Genomic DNA, 24,869 nt, shown 5'->3' with positions numbered 1-24,869 from the left:
CTGTATTGAGAGGCGAATATCTGCACAGCTAAACCGGCTGTCTATTCCCTGCGTGGTGTCACAGTCATCCTTTGCTTGCATTTTCTGCAGCTTGAGAGTGGGAGTGTGTGTGCATATGTGGGTACATGTGTCAGTCAGTAGACACACAGAGGCAAGAAAGTGGAAGACATTCAAACTGAGTGCACTGGAGAGAAGATCTGTGCAGGTTTCTTTCTAGCCTCGGGTACCCCAAAACCACTAATTAGGCCACAAATCACAAGATAGCACATGACCACATCCCCCAGATGAGTGTTGAGCTAAGCACAGCAAGCAGCCATTTTAAATCCAGACTTAATCCACTCTTGTGTCTCACCCTCCCCACTACCCCCATAGCATCCACATGCATACCCCTGCTCAGAATTGAGATGCGGCCAGCATTAGGAAAGACAGAAGACGAGGGAAATTAAAGGATAGAAAGGAGGAGGGAGCTTGCATAGAGGAAACAAATTGACTCCAGAGGAGAGGTGAATGCTGGGTAAGATCGGTATATTCAATTCATAATTAACGATCCTGTGGGCATGTCTCTGCTGGGTATGGACATATAAATAAAAAAGGTAAAAAGTGCAAATCTGGACTCTCAATTCCCTTTCCCTGATACCCTTTGTTTGCATGTTCACTACGCATTAGACACATGCTAGGAATCAGAAAGCCGAGCTACTGTCTGTGCCACCTAAATGAAATACATATATGGGCTTGTTGTTACCACAGCTGCTAGCTAATGGCATCGCAGAGGAAGTACACTTGGAAAACTGACAAAATGGTCATTTGCCCTCTGGCTTCAAAGTCTCCCTCTGCTGCTTGGGGCGTAAAATGTAATTAAAAGGAAGTAACAAGAAAATGGCTCCATTTATATATATTTCAGAAAGCTGGACACAACATGTTTCCAACATCAGGATTATTTCTACTCAGTAAATCAAAAGGTCCATTTGTATGTCCTGCCGACTTTTCAGCTTTCAGTTTTAGAAACAGAATACATAAACTGAAAATCTGTGAGGGTGTTTTTATTTCAAAATGTATGATTGCCTAAAACTTATTTTGCAAATACACAAAGAGCAGCTTACACCAATACTTTTTGATGCATCTAAATTATTTATTAGCCCTTACAGGTACAGTATGAGCTCCCACTTAAGTGTGTCATGAGATTATACAAAACAAAGAGTGGCAAAAAGATATTCTTTCTGCCTGATGCTGTTACAATATGAAGCTGGATAGCCCTAAATTAACATAAATGTCTGAGTTTGCAGTAAGATTTTATTGTGTTGATATATGGGCTGGGTTTTTATGTGCATAGTTTAAGCAACCCCAAGTTATAGACCTAATATTCAGGCAATTACAAAAGTATACCATATGTTTGGATAACTGTCTTTTCTTCCCTCCCAAACCATATCACCCACTCCACAGGCCCCATTAACCCACAAAACAACACAGTAGAAAAATAAGGCTTGTACCACTTTGAGCTATTGCCCTCTCTAAGCTCAGCTCACTCTCTCAGCAGCCATTACTCTTCTATGTAGCAGTTGTTCTGCAAGCTAAGCAGGGACAACAATGGCTTCATGTTTACACAGCAAGTGTCCTTATAATTTAGAATCCAGACAGGAATCAATAGTTAGCAGTGTAATTCAGTAAACTAGAGATAGTAACACAAGGATAAATGATCTAAGAAGCCTGGAAACGTCAGTGATCGAGAAGTGATGCAGTACTAAAACGCATCAATTGCTTCTATACAGTTACTTCTCAGGTTTAAGTGCCATTTTCAGACCTCTCAGCATTCCACCATATGATTGTCAAACAAAGCATTGCAGTGTTTCCAACATTGTGCCATCATGCCACCGTTCTGGCTTTTCCCCCTGTAGTTAACTACTCACCTCTGGGGGGGGTATGTACTCATTACAAAGTAAGTCATCATAATTATGAGTTTAAAAATGTGCTGAGCTGCTAGCTAGCTCATTTCGGCTCATCAACATAACCACATTAGAGGGGAAACATGTGGGCTGGCAATCTCACACTTCTTCAATATTGCAATCCCAGCAGGCCAAGCTTGTCCACATCCATTATGTTGGACCCGAGCCACCAACTAGGCCTAATATGCTGCCACGAGGCACACCAACGCCATGTGACACCTGGAATGAAATTAATTAGGTTTACACAACAAACCTGTCGGCCCAATACATCAATCTAACCTAAACTGGGAAACCAGAAGATTTGACTATATTTATCCTAGTTGGGCTTTAGCATTGTGGATCCTGGCGGCACCGGCCCAAGACTCAGTTCTCCTGACATGCCAATGTGACAATACAAACAATCATCTCCAACAATACCTCACCGATACAGTATTAGCTCAGGGCACAGGAAGCCCTAATTTATTTCCATCCTTAATATATTTACCTCATCTAGAGAAAGGAAACAGGTTGGCAGAAGCAGTGGGAAGTAAGATGATTTGGAGCTCAATTCTGCTAAATTGGTTGCTGCCAGCGTGATACATCATGGAGAATTAAGATGCCTCTCCCCCAGCACAGAACTTGGGCAGCCATATTGGCACATCTGTCAAGGGCCCGCCCCTGACAGAGACAAATGGACCAATTCTGGCACACGAAGGCTGATCCAAACTGCTAGCAATAACCAAGATGAATAATGAGTCATCTTGGGCACCGGCAAAATTCATTTTTAATAATTAGTGTTCCTGCACCTCTCATTTTCTCAGAAAATGAGTGCAGGTACAACTACAGGTTGCTACAACACGTTGGCAGGACTGGAGGAATATAGATGATGTTGTGCTCAGCTTCCATCATCACAGAGAATGGCTGTGACTATAAATGCAGGGTGTAAGATAGATGAATCCATCTCTGTTCTGCCAGGAGGAGTACATTAATCAAGTCCAGAAGTGGCTATCGGAGGCAGTAGAGCAGTGTTGCTGGATGGGCACATGGAGTTCAAAAGTTCTGAAGAATTGAACTGTAAACGAATGAATTGCCTATTCTCAAAATTAAAGGAATAAAGGAGACAATTGCAACAAAAACTTGTAAAAGATATCACTGTAGTTAGTGTACGTTAAGTCAATGGTATTTATACACTTTATCACAAATGTGCCTCCAGGGGATTAAAGAAGCGGAGGTGAGAATCCAGGGGTTGATTGTGACAGCTGCTTTTGTAAACACCTGTCACGTGTCAACTGGTAATGATGTTTGTTATTTTACCGGGAGTGTGCAGCAGGCTTGAAAAAAAACAATTGTTGAAGGTGTTTTGACGCTTATCATACCCCGTCAGAGTTTGTTGCCCTCAAATCCTGAGAAGATTTGCACTCAATTTAGTATATTATAGCATTTCGCCAAATACTAATCACAGTACTTTGAGTTAACTATTGTGTCATAGAAAAAATGCTCAACCATTCCAAACATTATTTCAGCTGCCAAACATCTGTCATTAAAAATAGCACATCAGAAAAACAGCAATCTGTCTGTGTGATTGAAAAGAAAAAAGAAAATCTATTGCTTCAAAGGCTTGACTACATTTTTCGCAGAATGAGGTTGGGGGGGTAGGGCCAAAGCTTTACAGGCTTGGTGCATCAGTTAGGGAAGCAAGAATCAATGCAAGGTTTGAAAAGATTGACATTTAATGTGAAAGGATTGTGGTTGGTGTGCACAATGATGAGTGATAGCAAATGTTCGCCTAAGAAGCGTCATATGTATACGTTTTGCACATGGTAATGCAAAACTGCTGGAAAAAAGACCCCCTTCTGAGATTGATATTTCTTACTGCCACTTTGGAAAATTGCAGGGCATATGGTCTAGTTCCTGCTGATGTCAATGGTCTGCATGATAATTGGAAATGTAATTGAACTGTGATTTTCAGCTGCCATTCAAGAATCTCATTCTGGACGAAATCTGAGTGAACAATTGCTTTGTGTTCATTTTGAAAACAAAAATGGTTTATCATGATTTATCACAATAGCTTTAATAGTCATTATGTGATTGTCTCCGAACAATCGCGAGCAAACATAATTACTTAAAAAAAAAAATCTGATTTCATTAATAGGAGCATGTTAAGATCTTTGGAGCTATCACTTTTCTTTCCCATCAGAAAAACTCGCAGGGAAACAGTTGTTAGGGCTGGCATTTGTATCTTCATCCCTGATGAGCACGTCTCTGTATCCGTGTATAATATGCCCCATACTTTAGCCTGCGTGCATACCCCCTGCACAGCCTTATAGTCAGGGAGCTTTGCTTTAAAGTCAAGTGCTTCTCAAACATGTAGGTCTACCGGGAGCAATCCTCCTCACGATTCATTATACCTCCAGGAGGCTGAGCTCCTTCTGTCGGGCACCATGACAACATGGCATTGCTCTTTTCCCTCTAGTCTTTGTAAGGGGGGTGTCAAGTCGCAAGAGACAAAGTGCACTGCCTTCAAAAGGCACCGAGCCAATTTAAACCTTCTACGACATGTAAGGTTTACCATGCTAAAACAAACTAATCAAAGTCACATTTTGAAATCAACCTTAAAACTTGGTCTAAACAACTGAGGCTCTTTAAAGTGTATATTAATAGGATGAATTGTCAACTAAATCAACAAATCAATTTTAGCTAGTCTTTTTACCAAAAATAGAAAGAGCATAATGTGAAGCCACAGAAAGAGGGTGCCGCAGTAGAATAGAAGGTTAATTCAAAGCCAAAACAAACAGCCCTGACAATCAAGAACAGTGAGTTACCTAATCTTGTTATGTATCCTCTAACGTACTAATTAAGTTGGATCAACATAGCAATTGATTGAAAATGACACTTCATTCACTTCATTATGTGAGACATGAGTGGAAAGATTGGTAATGATCACGGGAAACCTCAGTGAAGTGGAATAAAACAGTCAGGCTGAGGGGAAATATAATCCACACGTATCAGACAATCGCAGGCTCTTTCAGCGGCTACAACAGCTTGTCAGGATGGCTTCCATCCAAACAGCCATGACTGCTGCAGGAGGAGCGCTATCAATACAAAGCACAGAGCTCGGATTTATTAATGTGAAAAATCACTGGAGGTGTAGAGCTTTTAATTGCTAGATTATTCATTTGTGGATGTAGAATACCATGCTCTTTACTGCATTTTTAATTTCCCCTATTACACACAGTTGGCATTTTTCTAACAAATCATTAGTTCTCGCAGTGAGCACCGCAAGAACATCAATCTTTCAGAAGGACTAATTGCTTCATCTCTGTCTGGAAGGACATGCAAGTTAATTCAGGGACTTAAGGAAATCTCATAATGCAGCGAAAACTAAAATCAAGTGTAGATTATCTCCAGAGTACTAATCAATATTTTTATACATCTTATGCCATTATTTTTGTGCTTCCTTTTATTCGTCCTTTTTTTCTCTTTTTCAATCTACACACAGAGGGGATCAAGCATAATGCTTCTGCAAAAGCACATTAAGGTACTCCAACTGTTGTGCTGTAATTAAACGAGAACAATAAATCAACAAGAGTGCAATCAAAAGCAACCTACTGCTTATATTGGCCAGAAATATAAAACAACCTCTAAAGGAAGCCTGAGGAACCAACAGAGAAGATGAGAAAACCTGCAGAGATATAAAAAGGGGGAAAATGATGCATAGCCCTGTTCCTGTGGGAGTCTAACGGTTAGCATGATATCATCCCTCTTGTGAAAAATGCCTCTATACGCGCACCGACACACGCACACACACCATGCCTTAAATAACTTTTAATCAAATTTCAGGGTGTAGGTTTCGAGGCTACTTACAATACGGTTCATACCAAAGCAAACAGGATAGTGACATGTCATGAAATGATGAGAGCTCCCATTGCATTTGGCCCAATTCCTCAATGCTCCGGACTAATGTGCAAAATACAAGGGCAACCTCTCTCCCCATGAAAACTATGGAATGTACTTATATACTGATTCGGACATAAGTATATCATTACATCATGTAAAAACTCCAAACCATTATGTCATATATCAACAAACATTTAAAGCATTATGTAAACTTAGCAATCATTGTAAGTGGGTGCACAGTTAAACCTTTAAATCTAATAACAACAAATAAGGATCAAGAAATGTTCTAAATTGGTGGACCTTCTATATTGTATCTGCTACTGCACCAGTTTCTGACGCTAATATTGTTCCACATTCTTCAAAAGCTCTCCCCACCAGAAGTTAGTAGACTGTAGGATACACAGAGAAGGGCGTGGAGTCTGGCTGAAACAATGGTTTATAAGCTGTATGTTATGTACTCTATATGTGTCTAGCTCATACAGCTTTTGCCAGTCTTGCACCAGTACCCTCTAGCTTTAGTCTGACCCTACTGTGTGCATTTCTTTTACACTCACTTGCACGAAGCAAATGCCCTTAATAACCATTTAGCTGCTAAGGCACGCTTGTCTGCCCCCCATTCACAGCCTTAGCCACTAATTACCTTTCCAAAGCAATGGACATTTCTGTGTTCCCTCAATGCTTCCCCTTTTCTCAGTACAATCAGCCAGCTGCCTTCGCTGGTAGGAATGTGTGCTCTGCACAGCTTGAAATGAATGTCCAAAATCAACCCAAGTCAGCCAATTCCCTAACCCGATGTTCATTTCTGTCCAGCCGCCTGATATACAAATCTTAAACATTAAAAGATCTGATCGCCTCCAAATTACCAGCTTCCCTCTTCCTTCAAACAACTCTGCGCACGAAGACTAAACTTCATATTTTCCCAATGGGCTCGAAAATATTAGTAGGTGTTAAAACAGCCTGCAGCTCTGACTATTTACATAATTATACACAGCATTCTGTCAAATATCATACAAACAGCCCTAGAATGTCACTGAGCAAAACAAATGAAGTAAGAATAAAGCCAGATGTCTCAAAAGCAAAGCAGAACAAAATAAAGAGTCCCACTGGAGATTTGGTCATTTTTAAGCAATCGCTCACTAAAGTCAAAGATCTTCACAAAAGAAAAGTTATTTTGTACAATGAGGATATATTGTAGTGTAAAACAGCTATGGGTTTTTTTATCACAGTGTTCTATAGCAGTGTTAAAACACCGACCAATAATATGATGAAAAAATGTATGTACTCTTTGGAAAAAAACTAAAACCATAAACATTTCACCGTTCTCTGCACTCTTTTTGTATTTGCATTTACTTGCCTAAAACCATGAGAACAGCAAAGACAAAATATTCCATCAGTATAATAATTTCCAGAGCTGTGATTCATTCCAAGCAGAGGGACCAAGTTAGTTATTTGCTGGTGGGTGTTTTTGGACCTTGAAACCTGTAAATATAATTTTACCGACTGCTCCTCCCTTCCTGAGCTCTTCCAGCAAGTTGCCCTCGATCAAAGCACATAACCCCTATTTCCCACTGGAGCTGCTCAATGGCCAACTGAGGGCTGTGTTTGCACTGTTTAAATGTGTATAGCTGAATGTGAAGCAGTGCTCTTAAAGAACATTAATGTATGTTTGTCAGAACTGTTCCCGGTCAAAAACTGCATCAGGATGTCGACACATACCTGGCACAAAGCATCATACTATACAAAAGATACAAGAATGTGTAATGCAGAAGGAGCTTTTTTCTAAACAACCTTTAAGTATTGTTGATACAAAACTATTTTATAGAAAAATACTGATTGTTGGTAGCAAATAGAGTGTTAGACTGAACAGTTTATTAAGATCATTTCTGTATATACAAAATGCTATGTACATTTAAAATATACAAAATGAAGCTTCTCACATCAAAAATGTTTTCACAACCATTTGACTAAATTGATTTTGAAAACACCTTCTTAAGCGTATAATTCAGCTGCTCCTAAATAGTTATTATTAATATTAGAGTCGAGTTTCAAAAGAGCTATAGTTAGGCTTTAACAGCTTGGTATAAACTTTATTTTAATCAAAATTAAGGTCTGTAAGTAAATGTGACATAAAGGTCATAATCGTCTTCTATGCCTCCTGTTTGACTCTTGTACTTGTTACCATTTCATTTAGAATCAGAGAAAGGTTCACGACTAATTGCAGGGTTTTAATTAAATGACATGCTATTTCAATGATCGTCATGCAATTCCATCCACAAAACGGTTTGCTTTATCCACACAAGATAAAAAATAAATACATTTTAAACAACTCTCCATTTGTGGATAATCGCAATTGGCTACAACATCAACTCACTTTGCATCTTGCAGTTTCTTTTCTTTCCAGTGCATTAGCTAAGAGGTAATAATGAAAGAAAACGTACACTGAGGTATATTATTAAATACATATAAAACTAGGGTTTTCCAGAAAAATACTAGACACAAATAGGAGTATTATGGGCAAGATTCAGCAGAGGTGAACATGTCAAAGAAATGCATTTCCCCTCCTACTGAGGGCTCTGCTCAGCGCACAAATGAGACTCACCTGAATAGGACCAGTAGGGGTCACCTGCTGCCCTCCTCTCCCTCATTATGCCCGTGCTCCCATGGTGCTCGTCTCCAGCAAGGTGAGGTTGGCCACCAGATTCAACTGTGGAGGGCAGACAAAAGAACAGTTTCAATTATAGTTGGAGAAAATACTTTGTCAACGTTTCCAACCATCTATTAAACATGTATGATAAAACCAAAATGGCCACAGAGTGAGAGATTTATAAAGAAAATAACAAGCCAGCCTCCCTGGAAATTCTGCAGCACATGTTAGATTTACAATGTTTGGTGCCAATGCAGAAGAAAGTGTACCAGCAATGCAGCTGCACAAAATACTGAGAGCAGGAAGGTCGAGGTGATGGATGGATGTGTAATGAGTCTAACTTGGACACTGCCCTATCTGCTAGGACTTGACAATGACTCAATATTATCTTTTGCCAACTTTCAGCAGTACTGTGATGATGTCAAAACACTGTTATCAGTTTTGAAATGTCTGACCTTTACCATACTGTAGTTATCAATTGCCGGCTCTGTAGTTTTTATATAAAGGGATTGATTTGTGAAATGGCATTAATATTGTCGTTATGTAAAATAATTGAGGCTTTTTCAGTCATCCAAGTTCAAGATCAATAGGCTATAAATGCAACAACACTTACCTAAAAGTGAGTCCTTTAAAAAACTATACGCAGTATCCCCCAAATTGTAGATTCAGCGAAAGTACCTCTTCACTTCAGTTTAATAGAAACATTCAGTGAAATTGCCTCAAATCTCCTGGCAAATTGCAGCTGTTGCCGCTACTCTCTGGAGGGACTGTAACACCCAGTGCTGACAAGAGACTGAAACATACTTTAATAACTTTTACCTAGTATTTTGGCCTGGCTATTATGACTAATTTAGTTTTTTGGATCTTCTTAGGTGCTGTTTACACGGGAACTAAACGGGTTGTATCTGCTACTTTTCTCTTTCGTATAGCCCGCTCGTTCACACGAGGCCGTAACGGAACCGCGGAAACGGACCCCTAAAACGATAACGGGTCCCAATGTGGATAGATCTGCGGACGGAACGCTCTGGGGGGCCAAACTGCTCCGTATGTATGTCCTATACGATCATTATCCTGATAACGATGAAGCCATAGCCTCGCCTCTCCCCACCTCTGCTGCTACAGATGTTAGTGCAAAATCTACAGCTCCTCTACCACAACCATCAGCAACAAGTGGACATGGAGAACTAAATGAACTACATGTTGCTAAATCCACCATGGAGAATAAACAGAAGGGCAACCAGGCAACCATGCTCGGGGGGTCTTCTTCGCTGCTTTTGGTGTATTTTGTGGCGGAAGTACGCCACTTACAGGCCCGGCATATGTACTACAGCGTCTCCAGCGGGTCGAGCGGTCTCGTGTGAACGGACACGTTTATTGAGCCGTATCCGTGTGAACGGAAGACTTTTTTGATATCGAATTCGGTTCGTTTGCGTTCCCGTGTAAATGGGGCCTCAGTCTCCCAAACTGAAAACTGAAGCACGAGCAACAGTGGTGACAATGTGCTCCAAAAAACCAAGAACAAAGCCCTTGTTTTGAGTCCAGGTGCCATCAATTGACACAATGCCTTAATGGTTAGTAATGATCATCACCATCTGCAGAAAACAGGAAAAGCCTTGTGGAGGTAATATTATACTGCGAATAAAGCCTTCTTCAAGTCAAGAGATTGTCTTTGAGTGTTTGTGTAATAAAAGCATTATGCAGGAAGGATTCAACACAAATACACAGTGCATGCACAAGGCAATAGTCTGATAGGGCTGAATGAACACTGCTGTGGTGGCGTGTCCCTTTATTTTTAGTCAACCACGCTCAACTAGACGTATCACAGTAAACTAAACCTAACAAAAACTAGTATCAACCAGCTGCAGAGAGGTCAGGTTTCAGTCAGCCGTTGAAAGATAATTTTTTCATCACGACAGTGAAAACCATCTCTATAGATAGAAGGAAATTAAGAAAAGCAGAAATAGTCATGAGCGAGAAGAAATGAATAATTATTTTGTGTTAAGGTCCAGCTTAAGACCATCAGTAAGTTCATATTTTTCTAAGCACATTTTTAAGTTACATGATGTACATTTCCGATTAAAGTCTCTCCTTCAGTACCTATGATGTGTCTTGCTCTCTCACAGCTACAATCAATACAATTATTTAAAAGCCTAGGAAGAAAAATAATTAAATAGACTGGATGGTCAATATGTTCCCAATAATCGCAGGGATATAATAATGACACAATAACTTCCTTGTAAAGCTCCTATGTGCATACCTCACTCAGTAAAATGCAGACAGCCTATGTAATGTAACCAGGAGTGCAGACAATCAGTAATACATGTCTTCTGGGCACAAATGTCTCTTGAGCTTCTTAAGGCAAATTGCCCGAAAGAAATCAAACATTGTCAACAGAATTACAGTGAATGCTAGAGGCAACAATTGTCCTTAAGCATACACAGTCCCTAGTCCCAGACTTGCAATAATCAATTGGAGAATGTGCTCTACAACGGATGCAGTCTGTGCCAGTAGAGACGAAAATGTCTAGCTATAGCCATTGTCAAGCAGGTGCTCAAGCAAAACAGAGTGTTTTGTGTTGCTTCAAGCACTCACAATCCACTGTGGCATTCAAAACTAGGAGATGTAATGGCTAATATTAGTTGCCTGTTGCTAGGAGGATGCAAACAAATGTGTAGGCAGATTGTTTCTGTCTAAAGGGAACAGCAGGGAGAACTAAAATAAATCAGTGAGCTGGCTCAAAATAAAGCAGAAATCTAAACATGCCGAAATACAGTTTTTGGACACTTTGTTGTTAACAATTTATGTTTGTCCATCTAGTTACAAATTGCACTTTTGAGATTTTTAAATAAAGCTCTGAATATCTATCATCATATTTTAAGATGTCATCATCCTAGAAATAAAAAGTAATTCAAACAAAATCTTTATTGTCTGCGATTTTCTGATTAAATAAGTCAGTCTCATTTAATTACATCAACTTTCTTCTTCTTCAACCTCGGTGCAGCAAGCATGAGAGCAAACTGATTTTTTAATACTAATTATATTAGTGTCAAATTGTTATCTTTAACTGCACTCTCACTGTATCTATACACATGTAGCATTCGTATGTCCCTTAAGAAAAGTAAAAATGGATCTTCAAACTATTTATTACAGCACTAAATATTTCAACACGACATAATATTGTCTACCAAAACATCTACATATTATGCTTGATTTAAGAGTTTTCCCAACAATCTTAACCAAAAAAATCTCAGTTTTCGGTCTAAACATCTGGCGGGAGTTCACTTCTCTTAATTGTGTAAATACATGCCATGCATCATGACTCTGTAACCATGACAACTGTAATGTATGTTACACTACAGTATCATGAGGTTAAAGGTTACTACAGCAACAACCGCAGAACTCTTCGGACTCCTGAAGCTAAACTACCTCCCGATAGTGAGTTATAGATACACACACACATATACACACACACACACACACTCACACAAACACGTCTCCAGCTACTTAAAGACGAGCACAGCTCTTACTAATAGTTGCATCATTACTGGGATTAATTCAACTAAGCATTACATCAAGCCAAGTCTCTCCCTGCACTTAAAGTCGACGCATTGCTGTCTCCAAAAATGGTTTCCACTATGGCATGAGCCTTAGTGAGTGTTTTCCAAATCAAATCCATTACTTGGAGGGAGGTCACGCAGGCGAAATTGGTGGGGTCATAAATTACTAATATAATGAAATGCTTTTTTTATCATCAGATGTATGAATTCACTCTGGGGGAAAATCAGAGGTTAACACAAAGTGTGAAACAGAGATGGAGGGTGTCTCCGTGGCAGACACTTGGAGCATATTTGAAGACAGGTTGTGAAACAGTAGGGCTGGACTGTCTTTGATCACAGAGCATAGGAGACAGCACCATGTCAACAGTTTACTCTCATCCATGTCAGCCGTCCCCTGTGGGCAAAGGATTAAAGCCACAGCATCTCTGACAGAACAGAGCAGACAACGCAGTCGGAGCTGGGCCTGGAGGAAGCTGAGGCACAGCACTCAAACAACATTCATAAATCCAGAAAGCACATGTGACTGGCAATTATATAGATTAACCAGTACTTAAAAGGAGATGCTCTATAAAGAGATTTAGTCTAAAAGGTATTTTTACATTGAGACAATGTGAAACGTTGCCTGATTTTACATCAGAGTATGTTCACAGGAAGCACAAAGGTAATACAAGCCTCGAAACACCTACAGAATAACACCTTGTACAACGTTGAGGCGTACAAAATCATTTTCCTTTTTTCATTGCCCCGAGGGCAGTTAAATCATCTACATCACCATTAAGCCCTGCTATTTGTTCCATAATATCGCACTCAACAACAAGCCAAGAACCCCTGAGAGCCCTTGAAAAACAGCAGCCTAACAACAACCACAGGAGCGTTTAACTTCCATTAGTCATTGGAGGCTCGAGTTAAAATATCAATCTTAAGATAATGTTAGCATCAGTTATGTGAAGGACAGCCTTGCTGGCACGTCCAAGTCACCAGAAGGATAATTATGGGATGCATAAGCTATCAAATGCATCCTTATTTACAATTACCATGTCATTTACACATGAAATGCTGCTGTTTAGGTGCTTAAAGTCACAAATCTTCAAGCCTCATGCAGCTAAGAGCACACTCAAGTTATGGATGGTGGACATTTTTATTTTGAGATTGTTTTCCACTGATTGCTTAATCACTTAATATAGCCGATTCCAGAGTCATTAACCAGGACGTTGGGACCAAAATACAACTTGTTTAAATTGCCTTGCTAATTATGTGGCAAAACTTGTGAAAAAAATGCTTTTGTGCATACAAGAATGCAAAATCAACACCCTTACTTGGCCTATTATGAGTTCAGGAAACAGAGTCAGATATGATTAACATTTGATTCTACCCTACGCACAAATGCGTAATGTGATAATTACAACATTAATTGAGTGCATCATATGTTAAAAGGTAAAAAGAATAGAACACTAGTAATAAAAAAGCCTAAAAGCCCTGGTCTAAAAATAGAGCACTAGGCCTGTTTTTGTTAGAATAATATCTACTTCTTATTTTGAATCACTAGCATAGCGACATATTCAGAGACTGTCATATCTCAGGCTCTTATGCTGCTTGTGAGTTCATCACCACTTTCAAGCATCCCCTGGATGGTTAAAATGCCTTATAATGAATATAAATAAATGATATATCATTATTAAGAATAAATATAGGCTCATTAGGCTTATTCAAAAGGAGTAATCAGTGAATATATTATATTTACCCATCCTCAGTGACAGGATAAAGTCGCTGTTATACTCCAGATCAACACATCCCATGAAACGACCAACACCAACAATACATTAGTCTATCAATTAAATTGCACTTCCTCTACAGAAGACAGATTTATGTGTTGTATATTTTCCAATAAATCCAGAATATACACTTTACTACACAAACTAAAATAAAATAAAAACTAGTTCCTCAAACAGCTGGGCCCTGTAGTATTTAGCAAACATTACTCAACAGTAGTAGAGAGTGCATTTGTTAGGGACTATTTTCAGCCGCATGTGTGTGTGTGTGTGTGTGTGTGTGTGTGTGTGTGTGTGTGTGTGTGTGTGTGTGTGTGTGTGTGTGTGTGTGTGTGTGTGTGTGTGTGTGTGTGTGTGTGTGTGTGTGTGTGTGTGTGTGTGTGTGTGTGTGTGTAATTACTGAAGCAGGATGGGGTATGTGGGATTGCCTCAAAATAAACTGCAGCGCCCGTGTTAATGGTAATGAAGGAACATGTCACAGAGGAACAATATTGTGGCTCATTGATTTTGTTTTTATTCTTTTTTTGAATATGGCACCAAGGAATAAGCTATATCAGGCTTTGGCAACTGCAGACAACACTTGTTAGAAGGATCCATTCATTGTTGGTTTTGCTGTTGGCACTTATTGACCCTGAGAAAAATATCAAATGTCAAAAGACTTTAAGGGCAGGAGAATGATCATAGTATTCTGCAGTGTTTTATACTCTACACGCTATGCAAACCTCCTTAATCTTAACGTGGGACGGAAAAGTGAGGTTTATTTAAGCTTAATAATCAAGGAGAGCTGAGGTGACTTCTCTTCACAAGTTAACAATGTTCTAAAAATGTATTAAGTGTTTCACCAAAATGTATGTTTGAATAAAATCAATTATTCTCCGACAAGTCAGCCAGCGCTGTTATCTTTGACATTCTCCTCCAGCATCAGCCTGCTTTACATTCATACGGCTACATACAGACATTTTGACAGTAGTTATTGAGGGAAGCACGGCTCCTTCACGTCACCCAGCCCCGTTTTCTCAGCTTGTCCGTTAATTAGAGGCAGAAAGAAGGCATATCATTACATTTACTAATTAGACAAACTGCAGTCTCAACAACTTTTACATTATTCTCTCTGAATTTGTACTAAACAGAAGAGAGCCGTGTTTTTCCCAGGCATCGAGAGGGCATAAAGGGCACACTCGTGATTCAAAATTGCTATGTATATGAGGAAGTGTGCATACTGAGGAGACAGCTGCTGTCTCCACAATCTCATCTGCAATGCATGGGGTCTGTCATATGTGAGAACATCTGCTTGGCTTTCTGTTTGGACGAATTACTAACATGTACTTATGGAAAATACACCTACATTTCAAATGTGTTCATCTAACTAAAGTGGTGTCGGGCGCGAAGTTGTTTGGATGAGTGTCTTTTGTTGCAAGCAATCAGTAAACACCAGCACTGCATTCGTTTTGTTTCAAACACCTGACTCAATCCGCTGTGTGTGGAGGTTTACCAGTACAAGACCCCCAACAGTGGAAAAACACTGTTGGGGGTCGAGCTAAGAAAGGGGATAAGTGGAGCTTGATCTTGAGAGTGCATGTATTTCTGATTCCTCGGGAAGTGGGCGATGTGGCTCTATATCTCCGGAAGTGTTTGAGTCACACCAAGGACCTCAGGAACACGAGAACTGCCAAGATCAGCCAAAGATACGGAACAGCAAGAGCCGAACCTTAAGGCTTAATCATCAAGCTCAGAAATAATAACACAACAAGTCAAATCCCAATGCCGATATTTAGGCCTACACAGCTAAAAGAGCAAACAAGCTGTTTCAGCAAAGAGGACATCAGCATCCTAGGGCTAAAGAAATGCAGCCATATTAAGTGATATTGAGCCCATCAGTCGTCTAGAGTTGAATTTGTTCCTTAAGTAACTCATTGGAAATAGTATGCAAACATTTAGTAACAAAATCCAAAACATAATATTATAATTTTCCTCTACGCCTTGTCTTAAGTGAATTGACAGGAAGTGATCCTGCACGTTCAACAGACATGAGCTAAGATATATTTGGCAATGCCATGCAGGGTGCAGAAAACCCTAAAATACTACTTCATAGAGACAAGAAGAAATAACACACACACACACACACACACACACACACACACACACACACACACACACACACACACACACACACACACACACACACACACACACACACACACACACACACACACACACACACACACACACACACACACACACACACACACACACACACCACACACACACACACACACACACACACACACACACACACACACACACACACACACACCACACACACACACACACACACACACACACACACACACACACACACACACACACACACACACACACACACACACACACACACACACACACACACACACACACACACACACACACACACACACACACACACACACACACAGTGTATTACAGCCTTGGACTTCTTACCGAACAGAAAACATTCTTGTTTGTATTTCAAAAACGCAAGCCGAATAGGAGGATGGTCAGAGGAGGACTGTTCAACTTTCTCATTATGCCACACTTGCTCTGCAGTTTTTTTTTCTCCAGCTGTATCCTTGAGAAAAGAGATAAGACCATTTAATGATGTTATCAAATCCCAATGTTTCACCAACTCTCAGTTCAGAAAGCTGCATTTCCTGCGTTTGCAACCGTCTAGGTGCAAGTATATTGTGATGATTCATATTAGAAGAGCTATAATACTAGAGAAGTCAAGAGGTGATGAGGCCTGAACAGAGCAATGTGTCATGTGTTACACTGTTCTTCAACCTTTGACTACTGGGAATATGAGAACACAGGGTGTCAAAAGACTTTTATAGAGAATGTGGGCGAAAAGGTCTAGATGAAAGTCTCTTGAGTATACGGCCTTCCTTCAAAAAAAAGAAAGGAAAGAAAAAAATATAACATCCTGGCATTTTTTCATAAAAGCTGGAAAAGCGCTATTGTTCTATTGTTCGGTTAAAACAAACGGGCTCTTTTATTAATTGAAACGGCATGACTTCCTGAGGAGAAGTCAACGTTTAACATAGCCACTCACATACAGGCTGAACACAATGGATGGCTACACCTCAGATATGGTGAAATTATATAGAAAATTTGAATTGCGCCAATCTGCTTTTGAGCGTGCTTCTATGGTAATGCTGGTACAGTGAAGTAAGTGTATTAAATAGCTGATTGAGTGCATCAGGGGCTCTGATGGAAACCATTAACAAGATTAAACAAATTCAGGCCTAGTGACCTCTTTGATAGACCAGCTATAGCTTGTTCCTTTCGCAGACTACAATAAACAATCCCCAAATGTGTCGCCATACACAGTGTCAAGTCTGTACATAAAAGCTCTGACAATGTCAAGAAAATGTACTGTGTAAAGTGTGGTTTTCAATTTTCAATATGTGGCAATTGGATTGCCTAAGTGCCAAGAGCTTATGAGGTCATTTCTGAGGACAAGGTGTGCAGCCCAGCATGAATTGTCTAGTTATTGATTCTGAAATAAATGCAGCTGCCTCTGGTGGATACATTACACTTCTCAAGCATTACTAGTGTTCATGAATGGTGATGGTTGATAACTGGCAATGTAAATGGGTCCATCGAACGCAACAGGTAGAGCGTGACATCGATTGTGCCGAGTCGGGAGATTTGATCTGGGGACACGGGAGCTGAAATTGTAGGTTGCTGTGGCTACAGTAAAGCGATTTCAGTTATAAATACTTCTATAATAGAGCTTATTAAAGAATAAGAATTAAAGAACATAGGTGAAATCAAAAAGGTTTAAAAATGTGCTTTTGAGGAAAAGGCTCACTGGGCAAATGACTCAATGTTAGCCATAAATAATACCACTGCTGCACTAGGACTGCATGAATCACTCTCAAACCCGCTCTTCATACCTGCCCGTGGCCATACAAGCCGTCAGACCTCCTCCCTTCCTCTTCAAGTGCTTTTTGATGTTGGACTCTAATCAATACTTGAAGGCTGGATTTAGAAACGATTTAAAAAATCATGAAGAAGAGGAATGTTCTTGATTCCAATTTAGCAGCCTGACTAGTATGTCATGTTTACTGTAGAAGTTCATCATGTATTTCTCAAGAACATTACAAGGACCAGGTTGTCAATATAATTCTGTTTGAGAAATGTAAGACACAACCACACAGGTTTGCTTGGAAGGGTCCAACATACATTTAATACTGTATGATTAGTATTAAGCCCCTCAAATATACTCTTCTATGTTTTATATCGTAGTAAACTGGATGTCTTTGAATTTTGGGTCTGACAAATCATCACCTTGGACTTGGAGAAACTGGGATGGAAATGTTTATATGTTCTAGATGAATCAATTGATAAAGAAAATAGATGTGTCGAAGTATGATTTTTGGTGTGGTATACCAACTTTACACACAGAGGTTGAAAGCTGTGGTCCAAATAATGACAGCATGCTACTGCTGATCTATTTCGATGAAGAAAATCGATTGTCATGTAAAAATAAGATTATCACTAGTTGGCCAAAACGTAACACCTATCATCCATTCCAACATATAACTTGTGACAAGTGAGAACATTTGCTCGGACCAAGTTTCTCTTTTTTTTAATATACCTGTATTGTATTGCCTTGATACATGGCTGCCTGATTTGTATATGAAAGTGTATCCATTCTTGGTAAAAATGACAAAAGACCTTCAGCAGACAACCATACAATCTCACATCAAATGTAAGGAAGCCACATTGGCACCGATTTCATCACCTACATGTAGTCAAACTTGCAGAAAAACGAATTCAAGGCTAATAAGCATTAGATCAAAGCACACAGGAGCAAACAAAGGCTAGAAAACAGCATTCAATTGAGCTTTACTTGGCTTAGACTGAAGGTAATGATTCTAATCAAGCAGGAACACCAAGGCCGCGGTGCCAGTGCACGAAGCTGCAGTTCTTCTTATGGTGAAACTGATTGTGTTTATCTTGAATAAAGTAGAGTTTAGTCCAGAAAACTATGCTTTCAAAATGTAGCTTCAGTTCTGGTGTATGTGAGGTGGATTTTAATAATGTTTGTTGCATTGACGGGGTATCATGAAGGCCATTATTATCAATACATTCAACCATGGTGCTTCTGCTCTGTCCCTCTCAGCTCTACCATGGCTCTGTCTTTCTTTGTGGAAATGCGGTGGGATTACTCTAACTTATCAAGATTAGACTAGAGCTGAAAACAATAAATCAATTATTCAATAGTCAAATCCAGCAACTGTTTTGATAATCAGCTGTTTGTCATTTATCAAGCAAACCCACTAACAGCCTCTGATTCAAGAGTGTTCAAATGTGAGGATATATTATTCTCTTCATTTTTATAACATCGAATACCGAAACAGGGGTATCTTCTCTAGCACTTTATGTATCTCTTGTATCTTCTCTTGCACTTTACATGTCGTTGCTGCTATATTCAGGGTTCTTACACCTTTTCCAAAGTCAAAGTCAAGCACATTTCAAGCATTTTCAAGGTGCATTTTCAAGCTTTTCAAGCATCTTACAGCTGTTGTAAATTACATATTTATATACACATACTTATACTCAAATGATTATTTCCCTACCTCACATTAAATCAGATGTTCTTTATGCTATAAACAACCAAATGTGTGTTTCATAATAGCATTCTACATGAGGATGAAAAATTAAAAATGTTAGAAAAGAAAACTAAGTTTAATATTTCAAAATGTGTGACCCATCTGTACGTAGACTGGGCATCCCATATAACCTGGCTGAGCCAATATAAAACAATCAGCCAAATAACTTTTCAATATATTATTGATTACTATTTTTGAGGTACTTTTAGGTTGGCAGTAAACACAAGTCAGAGGTAAATGGTGTACTTTGACTCCACTACATGTATTTAATACCTTTAGTTACTTTACAGATGTGAAATATAATCAAGTGTTAAATCAGACTTTAGTTCCACCTGGAGTAAATTCACAAGCTACTCTGTAGTATACAAAGTCATTCAAACTAGCTGCAACTTTACCAGCTTTGATAACACTTTCATGATCAATCATTATAAAACATATCATATACAATTATTAGGGATGCTCCGATCGCCAATTTTGGAGCCGATCGCCGGAATCAGTATCGGCCGATACCGATATCGCTCTCTTTTCCTCTCTCTCTCTCCTGACAGCCCGTCAGTATCTCCTGCAGCTCACTGATCCAGTAATGAGCGACCCGACAGTGAAGAATAAATATATTTATAACTAGTTTAGCTTGTTCCAGAGGTAGATAAAAAAGCCAAGTGTGTTAGGTCTAACTCTTAATGTGTGTTCTGCTCCGCTCACCGGTCCGTCACAGCGGGTGGAGCTGCAGGATTTCTGCTTCACACACACGTTGCATACCGCTATTTTATTGTCATTTTCGGACACTTAAAATACTGCCAGACTAGTGAAGCCATTTTGGCGAGCTTGTTTTGCCGCGCACAGAGAAAAGTGTCATGTATTTTACATGCAACGATAGCCTAATCTAAAATGCTCTACTCTGGCGTACCTTTCGTGTGGTGTGTGGCTCGTCAGCGCAGACTCTCGCATCGTTATTGTTGCACACTTTGCAGGAGGCTACTCTTGGGCTTCGCTTGACCCTCGTCTTAGCCATGGCTTGTATTTGTCTTCTGCTAGCCAACGCTCGTTGAAACGGCAACCTCCTGGCATACTGTCATCTATCACTCTCATCAGAATGCCCAGGTCACACGCGTAACAAAAACACTTGCCGGTCACGCGCATTGCGCGGGAAGGCCGGAGCGGAGCTGTTTTATGTAAAAGCGAAGCAATTAAGCGCGCTCCGACTTCTTTATTTTCTTTTAATCTAAAAAGCGAGGTAAAGCATTTACAATTTCAAGCACTTTATCCCAAATTCAAGCACCATTCCCTAAATTCAAGCACTTTTCAAACCTTGAAAACACCTCGTACAATTTCAAGCATTTTCAAGGATTTCCAGCACCCGTACGCACCCTGTATATTGTATTGCCATGTGATAAATACTTGTGTATGCTGCTCTTGCTCTTTTTGCATATCATGTATTTGTTTTTGCTACGTGTATAATTGTCATGTTCTTAAATGTTTTATGTGAGGGACTGCGGATGGAAAGTAGCTCAAAGCTAAATCTGGCATATTTACGCTTGACGCATTTTTTTTTTTTAAGTGTTCATTTATGTGCAATGTCCCTGCCAAATAAACATTAATACAATTAATTTGTGTGTTTCTTTTTATATTTTTCTTAGTTTCTAGGCCTAACAATTAGTTGGAAAAGTATTATATCAACAATATACAATCAGTAATTGAAACCTGACAGTAAACCCAAACCCTGGTTCTAATACATTTCTTACTAAACCTATGGGTGAAGTCACCAGTGCTACGCCCATGATTTCCTACAGTCTGTGATTCTACTGCAAGGCAGAATTGTATTATTTATTCATTTTAACATTAATTAAATTCAAGCCATATCCAGTTGCTTTTAAGATTCCAGAGCTGTCTTCATTATCTCAGAGAAGCACCACTTTTCATCTTGGGTATGAAAAAAAGATTAGCAAGCGGAGCTGTTTTATCAGGTATTAAAAGATCAAAGAAGTATTCACACTGGCCCCTCAAAAATGAGTCGCTGATATTCAGTCAATACCTTCCTACGTTCTACTACATTTATTGATTTTAATTTAAAGTACAGTACAGTTTTTAATTTCCTAGAAAACACAGATGTGCTTTACCGTTTGCAGCAGCAGAAGGGAATGGACTTCCATTGTTGGTAATCTGTTCATTTATATTCATTCATGCCATGAAAACAAATACAACTGACACCTAGAACATGCATCAACACACTCTTTGGAAAGGCTTTCTTCCCATGCGCTTCAAGTGGTCCTATCATAAACAAGTGTCTTTTTCACCTGTTAACATGTAGTTCTTGTAGATCACAGGTTATTTTAAAACTCTGCAACGAAAGCACACAACATCTACGTATTGAATGAGTTGTTGCTGCTCTACACAAATCAGTCGGGCTATACAGAATAAACTGACACCTTTATATATATATATGAAGAGGTTAAGTGCTGCCACTGCTAAGATGAAAATTATTAATACTCTGAATCCTCTTTGCCGAACAAAAAAAAACGCTTCAATCTATCTATTGACAGGACAATTATAATATAGGCTTGAAAACAAGATTAACCTTTTTTTTTTATCTGAAACGAACCACTTCTATGTTATCAAGATGGCCCTCAGTAATGTCATTTGTGCCATGAAGCCTTTTCAAAGCCTATCATTCTAAACCTTACAGCAAAGCAGATGATGAGGCTGTTGAGGCAGAGTGGTTGCTAGTTTCCATTTTCCCTGCGCAGGCTACTAAGTGTTGGGACCCCTGAGTGATTAGTGGTTACCTGGGAATAGGTTTCCTTGGCTGTGGTAAACACTTGTGTTGTGAGGTTTAAATTAGCAGTGACAATAACATACAGCAGCTGTAACACCTTCAGCTCACACCAAAGTGTAACGGTTAAAACAAAATACATTTATAAGACAGAGCAGCACAAATTACATGAGACACTGGAAGGTGTTTTTTTAATAATTGTTAAATTTGAACTTTTAACAAATTAATCCGTTGACCGTGTCTTCTTTTCGCTGTCTGATAAAGACAACAGTTGTATTTTTTTGAACAAACGTTAAACAATGCCTTTTTTGAATTATTAAAAATGTCAAGGGAAAAGGCCATGGTATTCAAATCCCGAGTTAATTAGGGTTCCACTACCAGGAGGGTTTCAATGTTTTTTGTTGAATAACAGAAACATTTGCATTCCCCAAAGGGGAGCATTTCAACTGGATCGATAGGGTAGTCTCTAAAATCCTGTTCTGCCTCCAAAAACTACACAACTCAGCACATCTTCTCCCTTGGAAGCCTCTGAAATGAACCAACACCAAATGTTCCACACTGGCTGCCTCTGTCATTTTTACAATACTTTGCATTTCTCCCACCAAATTCACTTTGTGAAACAGATCAACATTCCAAAGTGAGCTTTCAGGAACAATGTATTAAGCACAAGGAAAATACCTAACATCACTTGAAATGCTTTGCCGTCTTTTGAGTAACATGGTTAAATACCAATGACCCCCCTCCATTGTTGTTTTAGAGCCTTCTCTGGAAATAGAGAAAGCTCCCAGGGAGACAGTCGAAGTGTGTGAGAGAAACAAACAGAACATCAATCTCATTCGAAACCCAAAGGAAAGAGCCTGGGGACTGATCTCTCAGGGTGTTAACTTAGGGAGGGGAGAAAATGCTTTCAAACAGGAATTAATGAAGTGGGTTTAGTGCTGGAGTAGAAGAGTGGATATCAACTCATGGTAACACTCAACTATTCCACTTTATTTACCCCTTATGTCACATGCCCATGATTAATGACCCCTAATAAGTCATTTTTTCCATATTCGAATCTGATAACTAAAGTCAAATTTCAATCTGTAAAATGGTGTGTATATGTCAAAATAAACAATACTTAATCAAAGTATGATGCGATATGTCAAAGCAACCTTCTTATCATATATCCTCGATAAAGAAGACATTTAAGTTCCAAGTGCCAACATTTTTCAATGCTTCAGTCATTTTTCTGATTTTCATTTTTTTATTTTCTAGCGCAGCTCTAATTTCGGTGATTTGAAGCTTCTTAAATCATCGGAGAGAAAAAACACCCATTTGGAAAGATGGCAACATTTAAAGATACCTTTTGGGTATAGAGAGGCGAAGTCCCTCCCTTTCCGGTGGACCTCCATGGGACCTTATTTCGGAAAAATTTGAAAAGTTATCTTTAGATCCCGTTTGAATTGTGCCACGAATTACGATGTTTGTCAATTTAAAAGATAATTTTGCAAGTAAAAAAAAAAATGTTTTGCTGTAAAACTTTGAACTTTTGTGTGAAACCGCTCAATGAACTACATCTCTGGTCTCGCACAACAACACACGTCACCAAGATGGCCGTCACTACTGTCTTGCCAAACAAGGGATTGACTACCCTCACTATCACCACAATGAAACACGTCCAGAAGAATGTCATGCAAAGCTGCCTGCCTGCCTGCCTTCGATTCTCCCTGAACTGCCTGATCTTTTTAATGTTCAATGTTAACCATTTGTGCAGATAGCATGAAGTAGAAAAGATCGCCGATGCTAATGTAGCGTTAGCATTTCTCCCCCGGGCTTAAATTGTGTATTATAGAATGATCACACCGGTGTGACAGTACTCTTCAAAGGGTTCACGAAATATGACTACTACTCTTACTGTTTAACATTTTGTGTTACTTAATGTTACTTCATGTTAAGGCTAATAAAAATGACAAGGCTAAGGCTGTAATGCTAACTAACGTGCTCACTTACGCGACTAGTCTTTCTAGTTGCGTATTTTTCATAGTCTTATATTTCAGTTTTACGACAAACTGTGACTTTTTTGACATGGAAATTATTTTTTAAGATTGACAAACATCATATGGCACAATTCAAACGGGATCGAAAGATAAGTTTTCTCTCCCCATTGACTTCAATACATAATTTTTCCGAAATAAGGTCCCATGGGTCATAATATGGCATATGACATTATTTTTTTGTAAACATTAGAGATCTGCTGGTTGAACAGCAACTAACCCCTAAAACTTAGAAAGGGTGAGTTTTAGTTAACCAATATACACTATCAGAAAATAATGGTCACTATTTATATCTTGGTCACGTGTCCTTAATAACTTAAATGACAGGGGTGGTAATACAAAAACGTCAGTATTAAAATGCACTTCTATGAGAAAGGAAATAAAGCCTCAGCAGATACAATGACGTCAGATTTGTTATAATATCCCATAATAATCCAATATCTGCCCGCATGTAAAACCATAAAGAAATATGTCAAATTAAATCTTTTACACAATTTCAAAAAGAATCAATATGTTTAAAACACAGCTAAAGCTTCAGTTGCACAAACTAATACCCTCTGGTGTTTTCTTACTGAAACAGCCTATGCCAAAGAACTAAGGACTGTCAGGTTTGCATGGCGTCA

At 39.1% G+C, this 24,869-nt stretch overlaps 1 protein-coding gene across 1 annotated transcript in view; it reads right to left on the bottom strand.

Annotated features, from left to right (window-relative positions):
• The window catches only part of ca16b (carbonic anhydrase XVI b), a 95,498-nt gene that overhangs the window by 64,134 nt on the left and 6,495 nt on the right, over positions 1 to 24,869 (bottom strand). Inside the window, exon 2 of the mRNA XM_034138920.1 lies at positions 8,416 to 8,520. Coding sequence (XP_033994811.1) covers positions 8,416 to 8,520 — 105 coding nt within the window. The remainder of the gene's footprint in view (positions 1 to 8,415; positions 8,521 to 24,869) is intronic.

This window comes from Trematomus bernacchii, unplaced genomic scaffold (assembly GCF_902827165.1).
Source record: "Trematomus bernacchii unplaced genomic scaffold, fTreBer1.1, whole genome shotgun sequence".
In the NCBI taxonomy this organism is placed as follows: Eukaryota; Metazoa; Chordata; class Actinopteri; order Perciformes; family Nototheniidae; genus Trematomus; species Trematomus bernacchii.
The sequence above is the reverse complement of the archived record's forward strand: the minus strand, read 5'-3'. Positions and strand labels throughout refer to the sequence as shown.